We start from the raw sequence: 22,322 nt of genomic DNA on the forward strand, positions 1-22,322 counted from the left end.
AATGGCGTGTAAAACAAGTAAACTAAATACGACGTGGTATTGAAATACAAACGACGGTTTATTTTTAAAATCGTCGTGGGATGTATTTCAAACGACGGTTTTATTAATAATAACGACGTCTAATAGTTTTTAAAAAAACAGAGAATTCAAAGTTCAGATATGTTACCTTTTCTTCCTGATGTTTCCCATTTTTGGCAGTATCATCCTCAAAATATAGGGATCTCACATCACCTCCAGAGCAGCTTGCTTTGTCAGACATTGGATTTTTGGGACTTTGGCTAATTCTTGGTTTAAGCATGCTTGGATCAAAATTGGGAATTAATTGGGAAAGCTGACTCAGGAAATGCTCCCTCTCAGCCTCTACCAATTGTTTGGTTCTAGCCTCCATCCTTAAAGCCTCTACCAATCTTCACCACATAACATATGTCAACTCATATGCAATTGCCAAATCATAGAAACAAATTACATGAACCCTATATAATTCCATATTAGTCAGTCATACCGAATAAACTAAAATAATAACATGTCTACTCATATTCCAATTATCAAACGGACTTTTATTGAACCATATATGAAATTGCATTCTCGCAAATCATAACAAACAAACTCAATTGGAAAGTAATATGCCAACACATATGCCAATTGACAAACAGAAAACTATGAATTGCATGACCCCTATGCAATTGTATTTTCGTGCTCCAATAAATCATATTCTATACATCCAACGAAATTCTTATGCATAATTTTACAATGCTTGTTCTCTGTATAAAATATAAAATTACAATGCTACTAAATTTCATTCAAATTTTACAATTTAGAATAAGGTTACCCACCCAAACAATATTCAATTCATATTTGGTACAAAACTTAGTTGAGATTAAGGTTTACCCATAAATAGAAATTAACTTAAAAATTCTTGAGATTAGTTAGGGCTTAGCAAGAGAGAGATGGGATTAAGGTTTACCCATAAACATAATTAACTTAAAAAAGAGGTGAGATGAGTTAGGCCTTAGCAAGAAATAATTGAGATTGCTCAATACTAACCTTAGAAAGCTTCAAATCAACTGATACCCAATGTTTTAACCCTTAGGATGACAACTACCGCAGGAGATACCAATGGAGGAGATCGCAATATTCAACAGTAGAGTTTTTTGGGTTTTGAAGAGCAGCGCGCTAAAATATTCAGCAGTAGAGTTTTTTAGGTTTTGGAGAGCAGCGTGCTAAAATATCACATAACAAATCGATTACCTCCACCTGTTATAGCAGGTTTTGTTTTAATTTTTTTACAACTCAATTGGCATGTGCACTGCACATACTTCATAAACAACAAATGGAGCATGGATACACCAGGTGCACCGTAGAAGGTGCCTTATTTTCTTTAAACTCAGAAAGATATTGGTAAACCAAAATTTAATTCAAAACATTCACAGATTAAGAAAAAAAAAACACACTAATCATTTGAGCAAATAAAATAAAGGTTGAAAGTAAATACCTGATTTTCCGAAACCACCCATTCCAAAAATCTTGTGCGCCCTGATGCAAATATATCTTTTCTGAACGGTAGTTGGAGGTTCTTAGTTGCAGATATAACAGCAAATCCCTTTGAAATGGTAAACATGATCACTCCAAATATGACCCACTGAAATTGATAAAACAAATATGAAATCAATATTTTTATCTTCCTTTTGGTCATAAATCCTGCTGTCAAACTAAAAATTAAAGAAAAACTTACCTGACTTTTCTTTCTCTGTTTAGACTTTGGCCGCTTGATGTATGTATGAGGTGAAGAATTAGAGAGTTCTTCCTTTCTAATTTTATAGCCAAAAACATCACCAAAGAATTAGAGACTTCTAAATAGATGATGAAAACTGATGGGTGTAAAATATGTGGCTTTATGTTTATATAGCAGAGGTTGTCTGAATTTTTTGTTTTTGTTTTTCTATTTCTTTTGTTTTTGAACTTTTAGAAACTCAATAGCGATAAGGTAGTCACGTGCTCTCTGCAAACTACCTCTGTCATGTTCATATCCCAATGGATGGATAGACACAAGACTTTTTTTACTCGTTATCTCTGAACTAATGGTAGGCAGCAATTCAAATGCTAAACCCAAAGACATGCACCCGTCTCTAGGCTTGGCTTTTACCAAAAAGTTGAGGACACTAGTCAATTGCCTATCACTTTTTCAATCCTGCTCTGTTGGTAAGATTTGGAAAAAGATTCTGTAATGTTCCAAGCACGAGAAAGTTTATTGATAACGTGGAAAAAAGCACAAATTTCCAAATTCCAATTCATTTCAATCCTAATTTTTCTTAAAAGACTTGTATGTATCACAAATTAATCACGTCTGCCACGTACAAGGATTTTATTCTATATGGTGCAACACGATTAAATGAAAATAACAAGATAGTATTATTCTCGTCACATACAATTTCTTTTTTAATTTCTTAAGCCTCTCTATTGTAGTATGAAAAATCACAACTACAAGACAAGATAGTGTTTGTCTCTTCAGATAAGCACTCAAGGCCATCCTTGCTTTTAGAGTTCAAGAGGAATTCTCCAGAGCTTTAAATTTAAAGGTTTTTTTTTTTTTTTTTTTTTTGTGTGTGTGTGTGGATAAAAGGAGTATTATATTAAAAAGAATAACACATCAGTAAAGGGCTACAAACAACAAAGACCAACCAGAGAGGCCAGTCACAAAACAGTAAACCAAACAACAGGAAAAAAAAAACTGAAAGAAGAAAGCTTAGAAAGCGTCAAGTTCGGTGGGAAGGTAAACCATCCTGTGAAAGTATGAAGACCAGGGCGATTGGAGGTCGAATGACCCAAGCCTCAGCGCACAACCCCCTTCTTGCTTGAGAAGCCACCCAGTCAGTTGCATGGTGGCATGTCGAGGAGTCCATGTCCACCAGAGAGAGGAGAATGGAGCTTTTAGCATTCTAATGTCATAGAGGGTAAAGAGTCCAATTTGAGACAGAAATATCTCCCTGCACAGCAGCAAAACAAACCTTGGAATCAGTTTCCACAATAACATTAGTGAAACCTCTTACATGGACCAGCTCTAATCCACTTCGGATCGCATGACACTGAGCCTGCACAACTGGTGATGACTGAAAACAATGCGCACTGCCATCAAGCAGACTACCAGTATGATCCTTTATCACTACCCCTGCAGAGCCTGCATTCGTAACTTTGTCCCACGCATTGACACAGTTAATTTTGACAGTCCCCACCAGAGGATTGACCCACAGATGACTGTCCAAAGGTGGAGAGTTGAAATGGTTTCTATCATCTTTCAATCTCATATGTGATAGGAATTCCACAACACTTCTGTCGGCCAATGAGGCCGTGAGCTCTGGCGATGGTGAGCAGAAATTTGATCTGTCATACACCAAATTATAACGCGTTTTCCAAATAGCTGAGCTAGTAAAGGCAAAATGAGTTATAATCCATCATTTCTCTCCTCCGAATTAAAGGTCTCACACAACCAAAGATCATTAATCCACCTATCTAACGAAGTGAAAGCTTGAGAGGCAGAGGTTTGTAAGCAATACAAGTGGCAAACCACACTCTGGCAGCCCAAGGAAGAAGGAAGCTTGTATGCTCAGGGGATTCAGATTGTCCATGGAAAAAAGGCAAATAAGAGACTGGCAGAGCTTGCGCCTGAAAAGGACCTCAAAAGTGGGAAGGAAACCATTGACTGCGCACCGTAGAAAAAAATTTGATTTTGGGGAGCGTTTGGCAATTATGAATGCGAAGCCAGACTTTAGAATCAATCACATGGGAAGAGCTTGCCTTCATCACAACCTAATACTTTTTATACTCCATGAGGTAGTAATATCCTGATTTGATTATCTCCCATTCATAGTGTATGGCCAAATAAGTCTGTCAGGGATATCAAAATTGCTGATAGGAATTGCCATGATTGCTTGGACATCCAGCTGCGAAATAAACGCATTGATTTTAGAGAGGTCCCAAGTGTGACTATGTCTATCCATCAGATCAGCAACAACAATTGGAGCATGTTGAGGCACAGGACAAGTGGGCCTAAGGTACCTAGGGTCATTTTGAGGTAGCCAAAGTATCAGACCACATATTAATTCAATTGCCATGCATAACTTGCCATCTTGCTCCTCTAAAAAGAAGCTCGCGCCCCTCCGAAAGGCTATTCCAAATGTGTTCAGATCCTTTGTCCATGTTTTTTTCTGTCCCTCCCCCTCTGTAACACTCCGACCCTTTTGTAATTATTTTATTTACTTATTTAATTGTGAAATTACATTTTTGTCCTTGGAGTAGGGGCACTTTAGTCACTTTTTTCGGAAAGAAATTTAGGGAATTGAGAGGCAACATTGCGTAGAGCTCGTCGATACGAGTCTGTAGACAGGTGGCATGCTTAATTTCGAGTTGTAACGAGAGCGTAAAGGTCTAGAAACGAAAAAGACATATAGGGAATTTCTGGAAGGCTTATTTACTGTAGTGCCCCCTAAAACTTCGGTCAAATCTCACTTTATCCCTGTAGGGGCTTTTTCATTCCAACAGCTACTGATGGGCCTGGGCTGCTATAAAGAGCGAAATGGGTGAAATTGCCCCTTGAGTCTGAGTTCAAGGATCAGACCCCAAGAGTATTTCGAAATGGTAGCTGAGCCTTAGGAAACACATTGGTCTTCTTCACCAATGAAACCAACAATCGCTTACAGATAAATTCTTCGCTTGGCATGAGAAGCTTGTGGCATGGGAGCTGAGCATTCATGAGTTTAGCATGAGAGAGAGAAAGAGCTGCGATTTCCAAAAGAGAAGATGGGAGGAGATGGCGGAATATGGCTCGAAATTGCAAGGGTTTCAGGGATGAGAGATGAAGATTGCTCTATGGATGTGTGTTTATGGAAAGAGAGGAAGAAGATGGAAGCATGGGTGGCTTTAGCATATTTCCAGCAGCTTGACAAAAGCTTCGTCAAGCTCCTGGGTTGCACGACAGAAGAGAAAATTGAAAGAGATGGAGGAGTAAGGCTCGAAATTGCAGGGGTTTCAGGGATGAGACATGATGCTTGCTCTCTAGATGTGGGTTTTGAGAGAGAGAAAGGAGGAAGATAGAAGAACAAAGCATGAAATTGAAGGGTTCCAGAGGGAATGCTTGCCTTCGATGAATTCTCATGGTTGCTGGGAGGCTTGCAGCAACCAAGGTGAGTTGTTTTGCCTGGGTAGGAAGTGACTCCTTTTATAGGCACTGAAGAACTTAATTTTATCAAACCACCCTCTCCCCTTTTCCTTCACTTTCTTCCATTCCATCTTATTTGATGAAACTTCCCTAGCCTGAGCATGTAGGCATGAAGCTTTTTGGAGTTCCAAGGTCCTCAGGCAGCTGGACTTCTCCATGTGGGTGAGGAGCCACCTACTTTTGCTTCTTGTTTTCTCACCAAAGCTTGAAAAGGAAAGAATGGGTATTTGCGCTAGTCAAAAGGTGATCAGCACATGGGTTTGCTTGGTTTTGATGGTTTTGACAGATATGCTAGATATTTTCTACGATGCTGGGCTGGGCTATTGGTATCTTGTTTCCAGCGGCCTGTGAGTTTGCTCAAGTTGCTGGAAACAGCCTATTTGATCAAGGTGCTGGATATTTTGGCTGATGTGAGATTTTTCCAAGTGTTTGCAAGCCATTGGATATTTTCCTAAGCTATTGGGCCACTCATTCTCTCTCAGACTTACCCATATGTTTGGGCTCAAGAAATAGGCTCGAGTTTTGGTGCTCCTAAGCAGCCCAAAACTTCCACTTCTTGGCTCATCAATGGGCCTCGTGAATGCTCGTAACCAACCATACCACAACCCGCTCAGCAAGCCCCAGGCATTCGCGTGGCTTGGGCCCACTTAAGCTTGTAGGGTGGCATATTGCTTAAATAAGGATTTTCCGCTTGGTGTTGTACTGGGCCGAAAATATATTTGGGCCCAGCCTTGAATTTTTTTTTGTGCCTCAACAACCCCCTCAAAGTTAAAGTGGCCCACTTAACCTCCTTGACCATGATTTTGTGTTCCTCTTTACCCCTCACTGTTGTCTTAGGCAAGTACATGGCAAAACACCCGAGAATGATCTAGTACCTCGACAAAGTTCAAGAATTTTTGAAGGCACTGCCTACCTTCACCATCCAACAAGTTCCCCAGGTAGAGAACACTCATGTAGATGCGTCGGCAAGCCTAGAATTGGCACTGGACACCCATTTTAGGTGCTCCATCCTAATCAAACACAATGATCAGCCAAGCATCGATGAGGCAGAGCAAACAGATTCAATGCAGATTAATGAAGACCCCTACTGGAAAGACCCCATTATTGACTACTTGGTGAGTGAAAATTTGCCAAAAAACAAGTCCGAAGCTAGGAAGGTCTAGCAAAAAGCTACGAGATACTACATGCAGGGAAACAAGCTCCTTCGATGATGAAGCCTCGATCCTCATCTGATATGCAAAAAGTACCTTCACACCCTTGTCTGGTTTTTGCATTTGCTTTAGCTTTCAACGCATTAATGTCTTCATAAGGAGTTCTCTTGTGGGGACCCCGGCTTTCTATTCGCTGTTGCACGAGTCACTATCGGATCCCTTGTTGAAGTTGAACTACAATTCTCTAAGAACAAACTTTTTACATCGTTGTGACCCATTTTATCCTAGTGGCCACAAATCATTACGAAATAGCATTTACAAATCAATATAACTGAAACAAATATATATTAGATGATACAAAGAATCTGCATAAAATAAGGACACCTAACTTTGTTATTACATTGGGAGAAAACCAAATAAAAATACAACGTAATCCATAGTACAATGATTTCTGCAAATCAAATACTCGATAATTGTCATCATCCAAACATGTAAACCAACAAGTGAAAATATGAAAATGCATACAAACAAGCTACAACCAATACTTATCATACCTCATTCTGAGGTTGTTTTGCATGTTTCCACTCACGGATGACTTCAACAGAGGGAACCGAAGTTTTATCAACAGTTGCAAATCCTGTCATATTGTCATCTTGCTCGTTGGGAGTTCCGTCTTCTTTGTTTGGCCTACTTTTTGGAGGTTTAGTATTTCCAAGGTCTTTTTGTCCCCCATCACTCTCCATATCAAACATGTTATCATCTTCCTTATTCAGTTTAACTTCCAGTTCATGAGGGCATGAAGTGCGCAATGTTCTTTCTTTCTCTTCATTTTTTGATGATAACTCAGACATAATCTTGGAGAGCGATTCGTCCATACAAGCAACAGTGGCCACCAAAGTTGCCACATCCTTTCTTATTGAACTTAACTCTTCAGTAAAGTGAGTCATTGTTTTGGCATCATCTCCGAGGCCTCCATATTCAGTTTTCATAACAACTACCTTATCATTTTCAAACCCCCCCCTTCTTTTTTCTAGCCACTTCTTCATTTTTTCGGTCTCTACTTTCCCCCACACAGTGAGTGGTAGCACAGACCTATCCACAAGTACGCTACCATGAGCTATAACATCAAGGTAAAGCAACTGAAGGAATAACAAGCAACCACCGATGCAAACTTGATTGTTCTCCTTAAATGACCTGACACTATCTAATAAAAATTTGAATGAATAACTTGCCCAATTTTTCCTTACTATCTCTTAACGGAAGCAGATATTTTAGATTGACATACACGGAAGTGGTTGGACATAGCAATGTGCATAGAGCAAACATGACAAAACCAACTTTGAAAAAGTCATTTGCTTCTTCTGTCCCCACCATTATCTGCTTCAACTCATTATTTTTTAAAAGCTTCTTCCCACCCAAAAAAGAATTTCGCACCTTTACAATGTGTTGGTCATCCATGGATCCGGTGAAGTCAACTTCCTCTCCTCCATCCTTAACACCCATTATGCGCACGAAGTCATCCACAGATATCTTAAATGTTTTCCCATGTAGCACGATTGATGATTCAGCAGGATTCAATTTATCAACCAAAAAACGACACATTGAATGAGACAGTTTTTCGCACTTCATTTCCAACAACGAAACAAATCTCATTTCTTCAATGACTGCTTTTTTCTCATCACTTAAAACATTTATAGTGTCCTTTATATCATTCGGACTGCATTGTATGGGTATCTTCAAACAACTCTTGTTCGAGGCGTTCGTTGAAGGTGTTTTAGATTCATACTCTGCTTTCTAAGTAGCATCCAACTTTTGCCACATATTAGCGATTTCCTTCTTCATCCGAGGAAGAAAATAATAAAATTCAATCAATTCATTATAAGTTGTGAGCAGTAACGTCTCTATTTAAATGTATTGTTTACAATTTATTACCTTCGTATCCACTTTCTCCACTATTTTTTGTTTCTTCATTTCATCGCCCTTTATTTTCCTATTTAAAACATTCACATTTAGTTAGTCCTAGAAAAAGTACTTAATATACTGGAACAGCCGTTTAACACTTACAGAAAGTTAAAATAACCGGTCTTGCGATGAATCACCATCTTGGACTCGTCTTTTGTTGTTTTTGGATTTTTGCCCTTACTTTGCACATCATTGTTCTTTTTCACCATTTTATAATTTCAATTAATGATGACCCTGCATTAAACAAGAAAAACATTTTATATATCATAAACTCAATAGAAAATTATAATATGTCAACTCATATGCAAATTGTCAAACTATATCAAATAATAACATGTCAACTCATATCAATGGAAAAATAATATTTCAACTCATATGCAATGGCCAAAGGATATATGAAATTGCAGGATCCTTACGCATTGTATATGAAATTGTAAAATTCCCATTCAACGTAATTCTCAAGCATCCAAAACAATCTCAATGCTTGTTCTCATGCTATCCACTTTCATGGAAATTTTACAATTTTTAATAATATGTGAACGAAATTAACTTCAACCCAGCATTTTTTAAATCTTTCAATCCATTCCATAGTTCGAACATCCAAGAACACAACACATTAAACAAAACAAAAAGTAGTCTTATCAAATAAACAATCGAAAAATAACATGTATATATCAATTGCCAACCAGGTGCTATGAAATTGTTTTACCCCTAGGCAATTGCATTTTCGTGCTATACTATATCACCTTCTACATATCCAATATAATTATGAGGCATCACGAAACACTTTTAATGGTTGTTCTCAGCCTATTGACTGTAAAGACTATTTTACAATTTGTAATAAGGTTACTCACCAGCAAAAATGAAATTCATATTACGTTTTCAAAAATAAACTTAAAGAGGTGAGGTTAAGGTTTAGCAAAACACAAGTCATATTACGCAGTACTAATTTTACAAAAGGTTAGGGTTTATCAAGAGATGAAATGAGATTCTTCAATACCATCCTTACAAAACTTCAAACTAAGTGCTTTAAGCCTTAAGTAAATACCTACCAATCAATGGAGGAATCTTCACCACATAACATATGTCAACTCATATGCAATTGCCAAATCATAGAAACAAATTACATGAACCCTATATAATTCCATATTAGTCAGTCATACCGAATAAACTAAAATAATAACATGTCTACTCATATTCCAATTATCAAACGGACTTTTATTGAACCATATATGAAATTGCATTCTCGCAAATCATAACAAACAAACTCAATTGGAAAGTAATATGCCAACACATATGCCAATTGACAAACAGAAAGCTAGGAATTGCATGACCCCTATGCAATTGTATTTTCGTGCTCCAATAACTCATATTCTATACATCCAACGAAATTCTTATACATAATTTTACAATGCTTGTTCTCTGTATAAAATATAAAATTACAATGCTACTAAATTTCATTCAAATTTTACAATTTAGAATAAGGTTACCCACCCAAACAATATTCAATTCATATTTGGTACAAAACTTAGCTGAGATTAAGGTTTACCCATAAACAGAAATTAACTTAAAAATTCTTGAGATTAGTTAGGGCTTAGCAAGAGAGACATGGGATTAAGGTTTACCCATAAACATAATTAACTTAAAAAAGAGGTGAGATGAGTTAGGGCTTAGCAAGAGATAATTGAGATTGCTCAATACTAACCTTAGAAAGCTTCAAATCAGATACCCAATGTTTTAACCCTTAGGAAACAATTGACAACCACCGCAGGAGATACCAATGGAGGAATCGCAATATTCAACAGTAGAATTTTTTGGGTTTTGAAGAGCAGCGCGCTAAAATATTCAGCAGTAGAATTTTTTGGGTTTTGGAGAGCAGCGAGCTAAAATATCACATAACAAATCGATTACCTCCACCTGTTATAGCAGGTTTTCTTTTAATTTTTTTACAACTCAATTGGCATGTGCACTGCACATACTTCATAAACAACAAATGGAACATGGATACACCAGGTGCACCGTAGAAGGTGCCTTCTTTTCTTTAAACTCAGAAAGATATTGGTGAACCAAAAATTAATTCAAAACAGTCACAGATTAAGAAAAAAACAGAACACACTAATCATTTGAGCAAATAAAATAGGGAAATAGCCCTAAATGCCACCATTTTTATAATTGTAATTAAAAATACCACCCCTTCCCAATTTTTGTACAACTATCACCTATAAATATAAAATTATTGTCCACTTATTGCAGTTTTTTCACAAGTCCAGAAATTTTGTTCTCTCTTAGCTCACACAGCTCTCTCTCTCTGTGGCACAGCTCTCTTTCTCTTTGGTATCTGTCTATCACAGCTCTCTGCGTCTCTCTTGGCTCTCTATCTCTTGGCTCTCTCTCTCTCTAGCACAACTCTCTGTCTCTCTCTTTGCTCTCTTTCTCATAGCGCAGCTCTTTCTCTCTCTAGCTTCGTTATGTCTGTTTCTCCCCTATTCGATCTCTTGCTCTCTGTTTGGAATCGCGAACCCCTCCCTTTAGCTATGTCTTCTGAATAGCTGCTTGCAACCTTGAAGCTCTAGTGGATTGCCGACCTCGAAAAGGTAGTGTTGATGGTTATTTTGTTAATATCAGTGGGATTATGTGAAATGGGTTATAGTTTGATTGTTTGGGTTTGTGTTAAATTCGTTTTGGCTTTAATTTCTTTGGGTTTTTGTTAATATCAGTGGGATTATGTGAAATGGGTTATAGTTTGATTGTTTGGGTTTGTGTTAAATTCGTTTTGGCTTTAATTTCTTTGGGTTAGGTTTTGTTGAATATTCATGCTCATTCATCTGGGTTTGTACCAATTGCATTTAGATTGGTCTGGATATGTGAATCTTGAAACTTGGGATTTTCCATTTGATGTAGTAGATCTGTATAGTGTGATTCTGATGTGTTACTGGTGTAGTGCTGTTGTGTTCCTCTTATTTTACTGTCGTATTGCTGTTATATTGACATTATATTGCTTCTATATTGCTGTTATATTGTGGTTATATTGCTACTGTATTGTATGGTTATTGTGGTTATATTGGGTTAATGAAATGTTATTTTGTCATGGTCAGAAATGGAGACAATTGTTATTCTCATGTGCTACAATGGAAAATGGGTCACCTCGAAGAAGATGTGTAAATATGAAGGGGGTGACTCAAAAGGCTTAATAGTTCCACGAACTATCAAATTTGCTGAACTATTGGACCGTGTGCATCAGATTGGTAATACAAACAGCAGGGAAGACAAGGTTTGCTTAAAATTCTCAGTTTTGGTGGCCTCGAATGAGTGGAAGCACATAAAGATTGAGGACGATGATGATGTCAATTTTTTTATGAAGTACAATTCCGAGGTAACACCTTCAAAACTAGCTCCCTTACTCGTGAGTATAGAAGATAAAGGACTGACAAATGATGTAGTTCATAGTACGCATATCACGACAGATAGTAGTCGGATGGGTCATTCTTCAGTTGCCATTGTTGAAAGCAATGAAGTAACTTGGAATAATAAAAATGTCACTGACGTGGGAGGTGAAGTAGGGACAGATTTTATGGATATGATTGATTTTAGCGAGGTGGAGGAGATGCATGGTGGTGATAATGGTACTGAAAGAAATGAAGTGTCAGTGTACTCTGCCCCTTCTAATTTGGGCTGCTTGAACACAGCTACCCAATTGCCAATAATGCGTTTAGGAGGAGAATCTGAACCCACTCGTCAACATTATTGGAGTCAAATGGGTGAACAAAACCGGTACAATGAAGCCGGTGTAAATGATGAAGAAGCATATTTGGACAGCGGGTTTTCACGAAGTGATTGGAATCCGAAAATTACAGTTGGGCAAATTTTCTCTAGTAAGAAAGCATTGTTGACGGAGTTACGGTTCACGGCATTAAGAGGCCACTTTGAATTTAAGGTGCAATTCTCTTGCACTAAGAGGTTGCTTGTGGTTTGTTGTCAACGTCCATGCCCATGGCGGGTCCGAGCATCGAGAATTGGAGAATACAGCTTCATGATTGTGAGGTGTACAACTGTCCATGAATGTGATTTGAGGTTCGTAAGTGACAAGCATCGTCAAGCAACCGTAGCACTTGTAGCCACTTCACTTAGAAGGAAGTTGAAGGATTCTCGGACAATATACACACCAAGTGACATTATGAGAGATGTGAAACACAGCTTTGGTTGCACAATCCATTATTCGAAAGCTTGGAAAGCAAGGGAGTTAGCTCTATTGTCCATTAGAGGATCAGCGGAGGAGGCATATTATATCCTTCCAGCTTATTGCTATGAATTGGAGCGTATGAATCCCGGCACAAAAACACACATCCAAACTGATGAGAACAATCACTTTGTGTATTTATTTATGGCGGTTGGCGCATGTATTAGAGGGTTCCGTTCTTCCATGCGCCCAGTGATAGCCGTGGATGCCACTCATTTAAAATCCAAGTACAAGGGTGTTATGTTTGTAGCAAATGCATTCGATGGTAATCGAAATATATATCCTCTTGCTTTTGGGATCGGGGATTTGGAGACGGATGCATCATGGCATTGGTTTTTCACTAAACTTCATGAAGCCATTGGTGAGTGTCCCAATCTTGTTATTATTTCTGATCGCAATGTTAGCATAGAGAATGTGTGGAACAAAATTTTTCCAACTGCACAACATGGCATATGCTTTTATCATATGAAGGGGAACATGAAACGCACTTGCAAGTTGAAAAAGCGTGATCACATACTTATGCACTTTGAGCAGGCTGCGAAATCTTATTCCATTGCTGAATTTGATTGTCATTTTCGCAACATCAAGCGAAAGGAACATGTTGCTCAATATCTTGAAGAGGCAGGGTTACATAAGTGGTCTAGAGCTCACATGGATGGACGCCGCTACAATGTAATGACAACAAATATTGCGGAGTCAATCAACTCAGTCCTTAGGTTTGCAAGGATGCTGCCAGTGGTTCATTTGATAGGGGAAATTGTTAATCTCCTTGTGAAATGGTTCACCGAACGTCGTGAGTTGGCTTTGAATTGCACAACAACATTGTGCCCCAATTTCGGAGAGAAGAAGTTGAGGAACAGGTTGGAGGATGCTGCAAGGATGAATGTGGTTAAATTAAATAATGCACAGTTTAATGTTTTGGACGGTGATAAGGACGGCCTCGTAGATTTGACGAACAACAGTTGTAGTTGTAGAAAGTTTCAGCTTGAGCAGCTACCTTGCAAGCATGTAGTTGCAGTTTGCCGCTTCTTGAAAGTAAATGTATACTCAAAGGCTTCTCGGTATTACACTCGGAAAACCTGGATGGATGCTTATTCGGATAGCATCTACCCGGTACAACCTCAAGGAATGTGGGATATTCCTGAAGATGTTCGAAGTCGAGTTGTGTTGCCTCCCATGGCAAGGGTCATGCCAGGCAGACGAAAGAAGATAAGAATTCCCTCGAAAGGAGAGGGCACCATTAGAAGAAAGTGCTCAAGGTGCGGTTCCGCAGGCCACAATAAAAGCACCTGTAAAAACAATATTCCATTGCGCAATGTATCTTAGACAATATGATTTGTGTTGCTTTGGTAGGTCATGTAAACTCTACTTTTATTCGTGGTGGGTTTCGTGTTATGTTGAATGGGAATTCTTTTAAATTTGCATAATTTCGGTTGCATTGCTACAGCATGTTGTATTGCTGACAGATTGCGATTATATTGTACGTTTATTGCACTGGTATTGCTTCCAGATTGCTATTATAATTTGAGTGCGAAATTAAAGGGACTGGAATGTAATTCCAAATGGATCCAAAACATTAAAGTTTTTAGAATTCCTTTATTACACAGTTACTGTGATACTCTGACTATACTTTCTTTTCTGATTACAAATTCGGCCGATGCATAGGCCAGATGTGGGGCAAATACAAGGTGAAATGTCCTGTGTGTTTGACTACATATACTTGTTGAAGGAGCATTACGAATGTCAACCTCAATAGATTGCTCATGTCTTGCCAAGAACACTCTTGAATTTATGCAATGTGCCCAAGCCAGTCCCAAAGCTGGACTCACCCGTCTGCCTGATGTGTCCAGGGACTCCAAGTTTCCCAACCTCACCCCATTCACTCCATCATGTGGCCCAATAAAATCCACCACTTGGTTGGTGACAACCACCGCCAACCCAAACTTATTTGCTAAACCCTTCAATGTCCCAGATATGTTGAAGAACATTTCAGACCGCCGTTTCAAATCTGCCGGTGTTGTCTGATACTGTGATCGGAACAATGCAGCAATGGAATCAATGACAATGAGTTTCACAGGTAGGCGGGTGTGATCAATGGCAATAAATGCTTCAATGTCTCCAAGGACATGGATGAGTTGTTGAGCATCATGAACACCATGAACATATATGTCTTCCAATGGCTCCAACCTTATTAAGTTGGGGTATGATGCATGATAAAGGTTGCCTAGTTGTTGCAATCGACGAAATGGGAAGCTGAATTCTGTGAATATGTAGACGGAGGAGCCCCCTAGTCCGCCATGTGAGGGTGGGAGCTGAGCTCATACCGTAAGTTGGAGACAAAGCTGCGTCTTCCCGGAACCACTCTCCCCTACTAATTCTGTTATGGAGTTGCAGGGTATCCCACCCCCCAAGCAGTGATCTAGTATTGGGCATCCAATGGATAATTTAGGGGTTGAAAGAGGAAGGAGCATGAGGTTTTGGGGTGTCATGTTTGTGTAATTTAGGGGGGGATGTGATGGTGCTACAAGGCATGCATTATATATATATAGTTCATTTTGAAGGTCTGTACTGTAGGCCATATGTCTTTGAAGGGATGTATAATTCATCCTTTTTCCAAGTTGTAATTACTTTTTTGTTTATTTAGTATTTTTTTGGACCAATTAATTTAAAAAACATTCTGATGCAGTACGTACTGTAATAGGATCATATTGTAACTCTATCATCACTCTATTGGACTCTTATTGACATAATATTGCCATTATACGCATGTTTATTGTATAGTTATTGCTGCTATATCGCCACTGAACTAGACACTGATAAACTGTATACGCACAAATACAAAAAGAGGCTTCATCATTCCATAAAATCCTAATTCCAAGCTTACATAATACAACAACGGGCCACCCCATCATTACATAATACAAAAATAGGCCGCCTCATAGTTTCATTTCCCTGGTGTTGACAAATTCGAAGTTGCATAGTCTTCAAGTGCGGTGACCGCGACCCATGAAATTCATGACCCCGGCCACAGTGATGTTGGCCCAGGATCCTGCCGGATCCACTATTTTTGCAAACTTACGAAAAAGTTCAAATCCGCTTTCCACTTCTTCTTTCTTCAACTTGGCCATTGCTTCTGATTCCTTGAATACCATAATTGCAGTGGCAGGGGCAATTTCAATTTTTGCTTTCATTGCCTTTATATGTAGGAGATGCATGCGAGCATGATAACGAGAGCGAATTGTGCGGTTTTTTATGACACCCCATCTACCTTGGCCCTCCACAATTTTTGAAACTATGTCTGCATGAAGATTTTTCCAAAACATCGTATTGCCTCGACATTGCTGCATGCCATGGACCAAGTCTGCAGGGAGTGAATTAGGTGACTTGGCTTGTGTTTCAGTCTCCCCTCCTTCAGTAATTGAAAGCGTTGGGTTTGGTGTGAGGTTATGGTCCATGGTCTTCGATATTTATTGTAGCCTGGTGTACAACTTAATTGGAAAAAAAGGGGACTAAATGCGATGTGAGTGAAATCAGTGGGGAAGGTAATGGCTGCAAGCAGGAGTTAATGTGATGGAAGTTTTCATTTCAAACAGCTGGGTTGATTAATATAGGCAGGTTTTAATGACCTGGAGTAACTCAGAGAGTTATTGGCGGGAGGATTAGGGGGAGTAATTGGCGGGAGGGATTGGCGGGAGTCTTAGGCGGGATAGTATTGGGCGGGAGTTATTAGCCAGTTCACTGTATGCCTTTTTGTAATATAGTTGTATGTTGGACGTTCCGAACTTGGTCATTTTCCCATTATTTAATTCAAATAAGGGATTTGCCTATTTGCCTAATTGACCAACTCATTCAAATTGATCAATATGGTTATTGTCTTATTTCTCATTTCAGCAATCTCAATTCGTTTCCATTTTTCCATTATTCATATTTTCCTATTTTCCATGTGTCATCCAATTTTCCAATTTTCCAATTTCTCAAGTTTCCTTTTGTTATATTTCCAGTTTTCCAATTTTTCAATGTTCCCATTTTCCCATTATGTAATTAAAAAAAGTTGCCTACTTTGCCTAATTCAGAAAGTAAATAAAATTGTCCAATATGGTAATTGTCTTATTTCCCATTTCCACAATTTCAATTCGGTTCCAATTTTCTTATTTTCCATGTGTCCCTGTTTCCTATTTCCATTTTTCAAATTCAGTTTTTGTCCAATTATCCAATTTTCTTTTTTCCAATTGGACTATTTTCTAAGTTTCTTTCTTTTTCCTTTTTCCAATTTTCCAATTTTTCAATTTGCTAACTTTCCTTTTGTTCTATTTCCAATTTTCCTATTTTCCAAGTTGCCTTATTTCCTAGTTTGCAATTATCCAGTTATCCAATATTCCAAATTTTCAATTATCCAATTTGCGAATTTGCCTATTTTTCAAGTGTCCTTTTTTCCTATTTCCTATTTAGAATTTTCCAATTTTCTTCTTTTCAGAGTTTCCATTTCTTCCTTTTTCCTATTTTCCAAGTTTCCTTTTGTCCAATTTCCAATTTTTCAATTTTCCAAGTTGCTTTATTTTCCAATTACCCAAATTTACAATTTTCCAAGTGTCCTTTTTTCCTTTTTCCTATTTTCCTATTTTCCAATTTTCCAATTTTCCAATTTTCTCCAATTTTCCAACTGTCATTTTATCCTATTTCCTAGTTTCCTCTTTCCAATTTTTCCTTTTTTCCTATGTCCAATTTTTCAATTTTCCAAATTTCCAAGTTTCCATTTTTTCGTATTTCCGATTTTCCAATTTTCCTTTTGTTCTATTTCCAATTTTCCAAGTTTCCTTATTCCCATTTTCCAAGTTTTCACTTTTCCAATTGTCCAATTTTCCAATTTTCCAATTTCGGTAATTTCCAATTTTCTTTTCTGAAATTCGCAATAAATGCTTAGTGACATAGTCCTATTTTGGGTTGAAATCCACAATTTACAATGTCCCATTAAGGTTTGCTTTTTTGTCGTTTGGAAGCCATTTTTGTTGTTGTTAATGTAATGTTGTACTGCTGTAAATTGCAGCCAAGGAGTTAATGGTGTAGTTTGCAATCCCATCAATTGAATGCACCAACTAAACACGCAATATACTTCATAGTAGTTCGTACATATAACTGAACCTTCCTATATAGAACTGCAACAGAGGCACCTTCTTAACGGGAAAGGTAATTAGTCTTAGTGCAGCACAAATATTCTCCACTAAAGCTAACCATGTTGTCGTTTACAACTGGACACTGAATGTAGCTTTATTTGTTTTGTTGCAGGCAACAGCTGTGAATTGTCCCCAACAATACTTAAAGATGTCGGATGTACGCCCTCCAAATGAGCATGTCAGTTACCCGGGGGACCAGCCGTGGCATGTGCCATTCCCATCTCCACCTCGGACTCCCAATCATGATCCCACTTCATCTGGAAGTGAGGCTGAGATCAATGATCCGCTTGACCAAATCTTTGCCGTCAAGCACCACCTCCAATATATGTCAAAGGCAACGGATTGGTGGGAGAGTAAGTGCGATATTCATGGCCAAGTTTTGGGAAACTTGGCGAACAAGTTGAACAAAGCATACGCAGGAGAGGTGAAGCAAACTCTAAAAGTAAAAAGTCGGAGCAAAGAGTTAGAGTCGTTGAAGTTGAAATTGGAAGAGAGAAAGAAAAATGCCGTCGAAAAATTCACACAATCTGAAGAATATAACCATGAAATGGTTGAATGTTTCAACAACGGCTTCGAAATGTTCCGAGATTATGCTTCGGTCATCTCACCAGACTACAATTGGAGTGAAATTGATGTAGCTGGTGTCTGGCAGGTGCTGAATATGGGTGCTGAGGGAATGGCTCATCATAGCCTCGTGCATGCAGCGAGGAGAAAGGACAAAGACATGGATCTTTTGATGGACCTGTAGTAACGGTGAGTGCTGCTTCAGTTCATCTCACCTGAGTACATGGATCTTTTGTTGCCTTCATTTTCCCTTCGCGGGATAGTATTGTTAAGGTTCGGTGGCGATTTCTTTTGCATGGGTGAAATGTTGTCTGTAATGTGTATGTATTGTATGTAGATTGACTTAATATTGTAGTTCTATTGCATGTATATTGCCTTCATATTGCCTGTATATTGTGTAGATAGTGTATGCATATTGCCACCCTATTGTATCTATAGTGGAATACTATTGCTATCGTATTGCCCTTATATTGCTCTAATATTGCCTCTATAGTGCACTTATATTGACCTAATATTGCTGTTATATCGTATGTCAATGGCATGTGGTCTAATAAGTCTCCACTTCGTTGAAAGTAATCCTGAATTCAACTATGACGGACACGACAATTGTTATCCATCCTTATATTACCATGAATTGATGTGGACCTTTCAAATGATAGCTGGAGTTGCACATGGAATCATATTCAAAAGGAAAGTAATTCTCTCCCTCAATTAATTGTCCTTCAAAAGAAGGCAGCTATCAAATATTGGGTACAAAAATGCAACATCCACGGTAAATGAATTGGCCACAAACCATATATTACGAAACCATGATGATTTTTGGCATGCTTCAAAAGAGAAGGGCCAAATACAACAGAAAATAAAATCCATTCAAGCTTGTACAATGGAATGCACAATAACCCTGTTACATGTCCTTCCAACACCAATGTTTTGCCTACTTTAGAGTCACAGGAGGAGAGCATATTGCCATTGTGCAATTCGAGGGGCCAGTCAATTTGGAATGGTGGCATAAACATGTTTACTCCACGGATCACCTCTATGGGACAGAGCTTCCTTCTTCCCTTGTTGTCTGTAGGTTTGAACTTCACACTTTTTATGTACATGTATCAGAACTTGTGGCTATTTCTTTATGGCCTTCTAACACTTGTTCTGCCATTCCAAAGTGGGTTGGAGATTTTTTGACCTGAATGACTGAAAAGACTTCAGATGACAGAAACTAGAGATTTTGAAGAAAAAGGGTTATCAAGAACATAAGTCATGCCCACAAAATAAACTAAACATGCTATAAGCTCCACAGTAATTTTTACTTCATCTCCATAAGCAGAATATGAGCGAATAAATACCACGGAGAAATACGAGAAGTGAAAAACAACTCGGCAGTTACTGTGAGATTGTGTACATAAAACTTGGAACAACTAAACCAATTAAAGCTAAGCCATCTCATACGTATACCTACATCAAATAACAGTATATGGTCATCTTGTTTAGAATATTGCAATCAACACTTGGTTGAGACCAACATGCAAAAAAACTAGGTTAAGTACAGATGAAGCCATTGATGAAGGGCAGTTCCAGAATTAAGACCTATGGTAATTTGTAACTGCCACCGAGTCAGTTCATAGTGCCAAATGCATCTACCGGCCACGCACATATGACCAGCGAAAAGTAAAAAAGCAAAGTAAAAAAGAAAAAAGAGGCATGCTATAAATGGGAACCTCAGCAGAAATCATCACATATGCATACAAGCAGATGGGCTCCATTACAATGTTCAAGAATGATGTAAATACTAGATAACAGAGTTCTTATTCAAACCTCAGGAGGTTTGTTGGTTTCATTCCTGGACCTTCAATATCGTCTTGCCCAATAGCATCAGTTGACTTAGTCAAAGTTCCAGACAAACACTCAACCATTTCTTTTAGACCCTGCAAGAAAGTGGCATGACTTAAATTTAATTTTTGGATGGTGCGATGAATTCAGTTGGTTCTTTTTCTGATATGCAACATAACGAAACTACACCAAAGATCAGGCAGATCTGGGAGCATCCATGTAATTATAGATGATAAAAACAAGCTATACCTTTAACACGGAGTCAGCAACTTCTTTCACAATTTTGTATTCACCTTTACATAAATAAGTAGCAATCAGGGCCTACAAACAAACACATTTTAGCTGTGTAAATTTGATGTCAAATGCAAAGACACACACTTCATCACAAAACCCCAATTTGCAGACAAAAATCTGTGAAATTTGGTCCAGTTAAAATAGGAAAAGAATTCCACACTCGGGGTGAAGTAAAACTAAAAGTTAGACTTCACCCACTGATTGATCTGGATCACCAAATGGAAATGAGTACATACGAACTGCGATGAAAAAATGAGAGAGAGCATACCTGACCAGATGCAGCCATTGCATCAGTTAGAAGGGATACAGCCAACCAAACTTGTATACATATCTGATGAGCAGCCATAGCTACTGGACCTTGACGACCAGCCATTGATGTTCCCAATGTCAAGGTAGTAAGAACAGCAAGAGTTGTTCCAAGAAGAAAACCACCTGTATCATCCCAGAGTTGAAAACAAAAGCAATTAGGGAAAGAACTTTGAAAAGGAAGACAAGAGAGAATTATCTCGAGGTTTAACTAGCATCACAAAGACAAAATGAAACATTAAGACACACACTGTCCAGATACATGCACTGCTCAATCAGAAAACGAAAAAAGTCAAATATTATGATAGTGTTGATAGTCAAGCAAATAATTGAAGCAGAACACTCACTACTACAAAAAGTGAAAAAGACGACCAGAAAACAACGACGGTCTAAGTGAAAACCGTCGTGGTTTTTAAAAAGACGACGGTTCTAAAAACACCGTCGTGTAATACCACCTTAGACAACTAAAAATGGAGATTCAAATGGCTGTTCAAAAACAACGACGTACCTAATAAAAAAACCGACGTCTATTTGAAACAGATTTCCGCAGTGTAAAATCAAAGCCAACAAAGAACGGCAGAAGTTATGAATCGACCGACGTAGAAAGTAAAGACGACGATTTCAATAAAAGCCGCCGTTTTTACTCATAAAATAACACGACGAAATTTTCGTATAAGACGCCGTATAATTACAAACAAATCGACGGCTTTAAAATACAAAATGTCGCCGTATTAAATTAATTTACAACGACGGAAAATATAAATATATCGACGTCATTCTCGTATAGTTCTACGACGTTATCTTTAAATCGTACTATAAAATTTAACGTCGTATTTATTCATTTTATACGTCGTACCTTTAATTTAAACCGTCGTCTTAATAAGAATTTTTGTTAACAATTTTTTCCTTTATTTTCTTATCCTACGTCGGTAGATCTACTTAATGACAAGAATTGAAATTTGTCATCCAAAAAAGAAACTTTACATATTCCAGAACATTAATTTCCTTCATTTTAAATTTCCTCCGGAAAAAAAACTCTATTTATAACGCACTGTAATTGAAAAATAAACTGAAAGGTCACGGGAAAAAAATTTCTATTCATAATTTAACAATTCAAATCCACGTCGGTTATATTAAACCTAACGACGTTAAATGAAAAGATTCCACGTCGCAAAACAAATATTGCGTCGTGTTAGTTTATGGTTTCTTTAATAGTTTCAGTTTCTTTAACAGTTTGGTCCTTTATCTTTCTGCAGGACTTGTATAGTTCAAAGCATTGACTTGTATAGTTCAGAGTATAGTTCAAAGCACTGATTCGATTGCTCATGCTTTATCGCATTCATGAAGCCATTTCTATTCTTTATCGCAGTCTTGAAACCCATCTTCTTCTTCTGAAGCTCTACGGATAAAGGAAGAGGCTATCACAAATCTGACGGATCTTCTTAGCCAAGAAAATCAAGCAGAGGATCAGGCACATCTGATCTTCAGATTTAATTTTTAAAATATATTGAATATGCAAGTAACAAAAAAAAAAAAATTAATGGAAATGCAATTAACCTTACAAATACAGAAGCACTAAGTGTCCTATCAGGCTTGAT

The 22,322-nt window shown here is 38.0% G+C and overlaps 2 protein-coding genes, 1 long non-coding RNA gene and 1 pseudogene across 7 annotated transcripts; 1 reads left to right on the top strand and 3 right to left on the bottom strand.

Moving 5' to 3' along the window:
* On the bottom strand, nt 341–2,005 carry LOC109948958. 3 transcript variants are annotated; one of them, XR_002271438.1, is made up of 3 exons: nt 1,733–2,005; nt 1,493–1,639; nt 341–1,173 (listed from the first exon to the last, which is right to left on the bottom strand). It is a non-coding gene; the product is annotated as an uncharacterized LOC109948958 (long non-coding RNA). The 3 variants fall into 3 exon arrangements; XR_002271437.1 differs by having other exon boundaries at nt 341–1,254; XR_002271436.1 differs by having other exon boundaries at nt 358–407; nt 1,733–2,002.
* On the top strand, nt 12,029–13,888 carry LOC109948683. The gene has a single exon (XM_020562381.1). The coding sequence runs from the start codon at nt 12,029–12,031 to the stop codon at nt 13,886–13,888; it is 1,860 nt and encodes a 619-aa protein (XP_020417970.1).
* Nucleotides 14,170–15,284, bottom strand: LOC109948684 (annotated as a pseudogene).
* Nucleotides 19,327–21,010, bottom strand: LOC18780836 (protein DETOXIFICATION 45, chloroplastic). Of its 3 annotated transcripts, none has more exons than XM_020562964.1 (4): nt 20,687–21,010; nt 20,374–20,445; nt 20,110–20,219; nt 19,340–19,480 (listed from the first exon to the last, which is right to left on the bottom strand). In XM_020562964.1, the coding sequence occupies exons 1-4, from the start codon at nt 20,789–20,791 to the stop codon at nt 19,435–19,437; spliced, it is 333 nt and encodes a 110-aa protein (XP_020418553.1). In that variant the 5' UTR covers nt 20,792–21,010; the 3' UTR covers nt 19,340–19,434. The 3 variants fall into 3 exon arrangements, 2 of the variants coding, with proteins under 2 accessions (XP_020418553.1, XP_007213249.2); XM_007213187.2 differs by having other exon boundaries at nt 19,340–19,488; XR_002271435.1 differs by lacking the exon at nt 20,110–20,219 and having other exon boundaries at nt 19,327–19,446.

Source organism: Prunus persica, chromosome G4 (assembly GCF_000346465.2).
Source record: "Prunus persica cultivar Lovell chromosome G4, Prunus_persica_NCBIv2, whole genome shotgun sequence".
In the NCBI taxonomy this organism is placed as follows: domain Eukaryota; kingdom Viridiplantae; phylum Streptophyta; class Magnoliopsida; order Rosales; family Rosaceae; genus Prunus; species Prunus persica.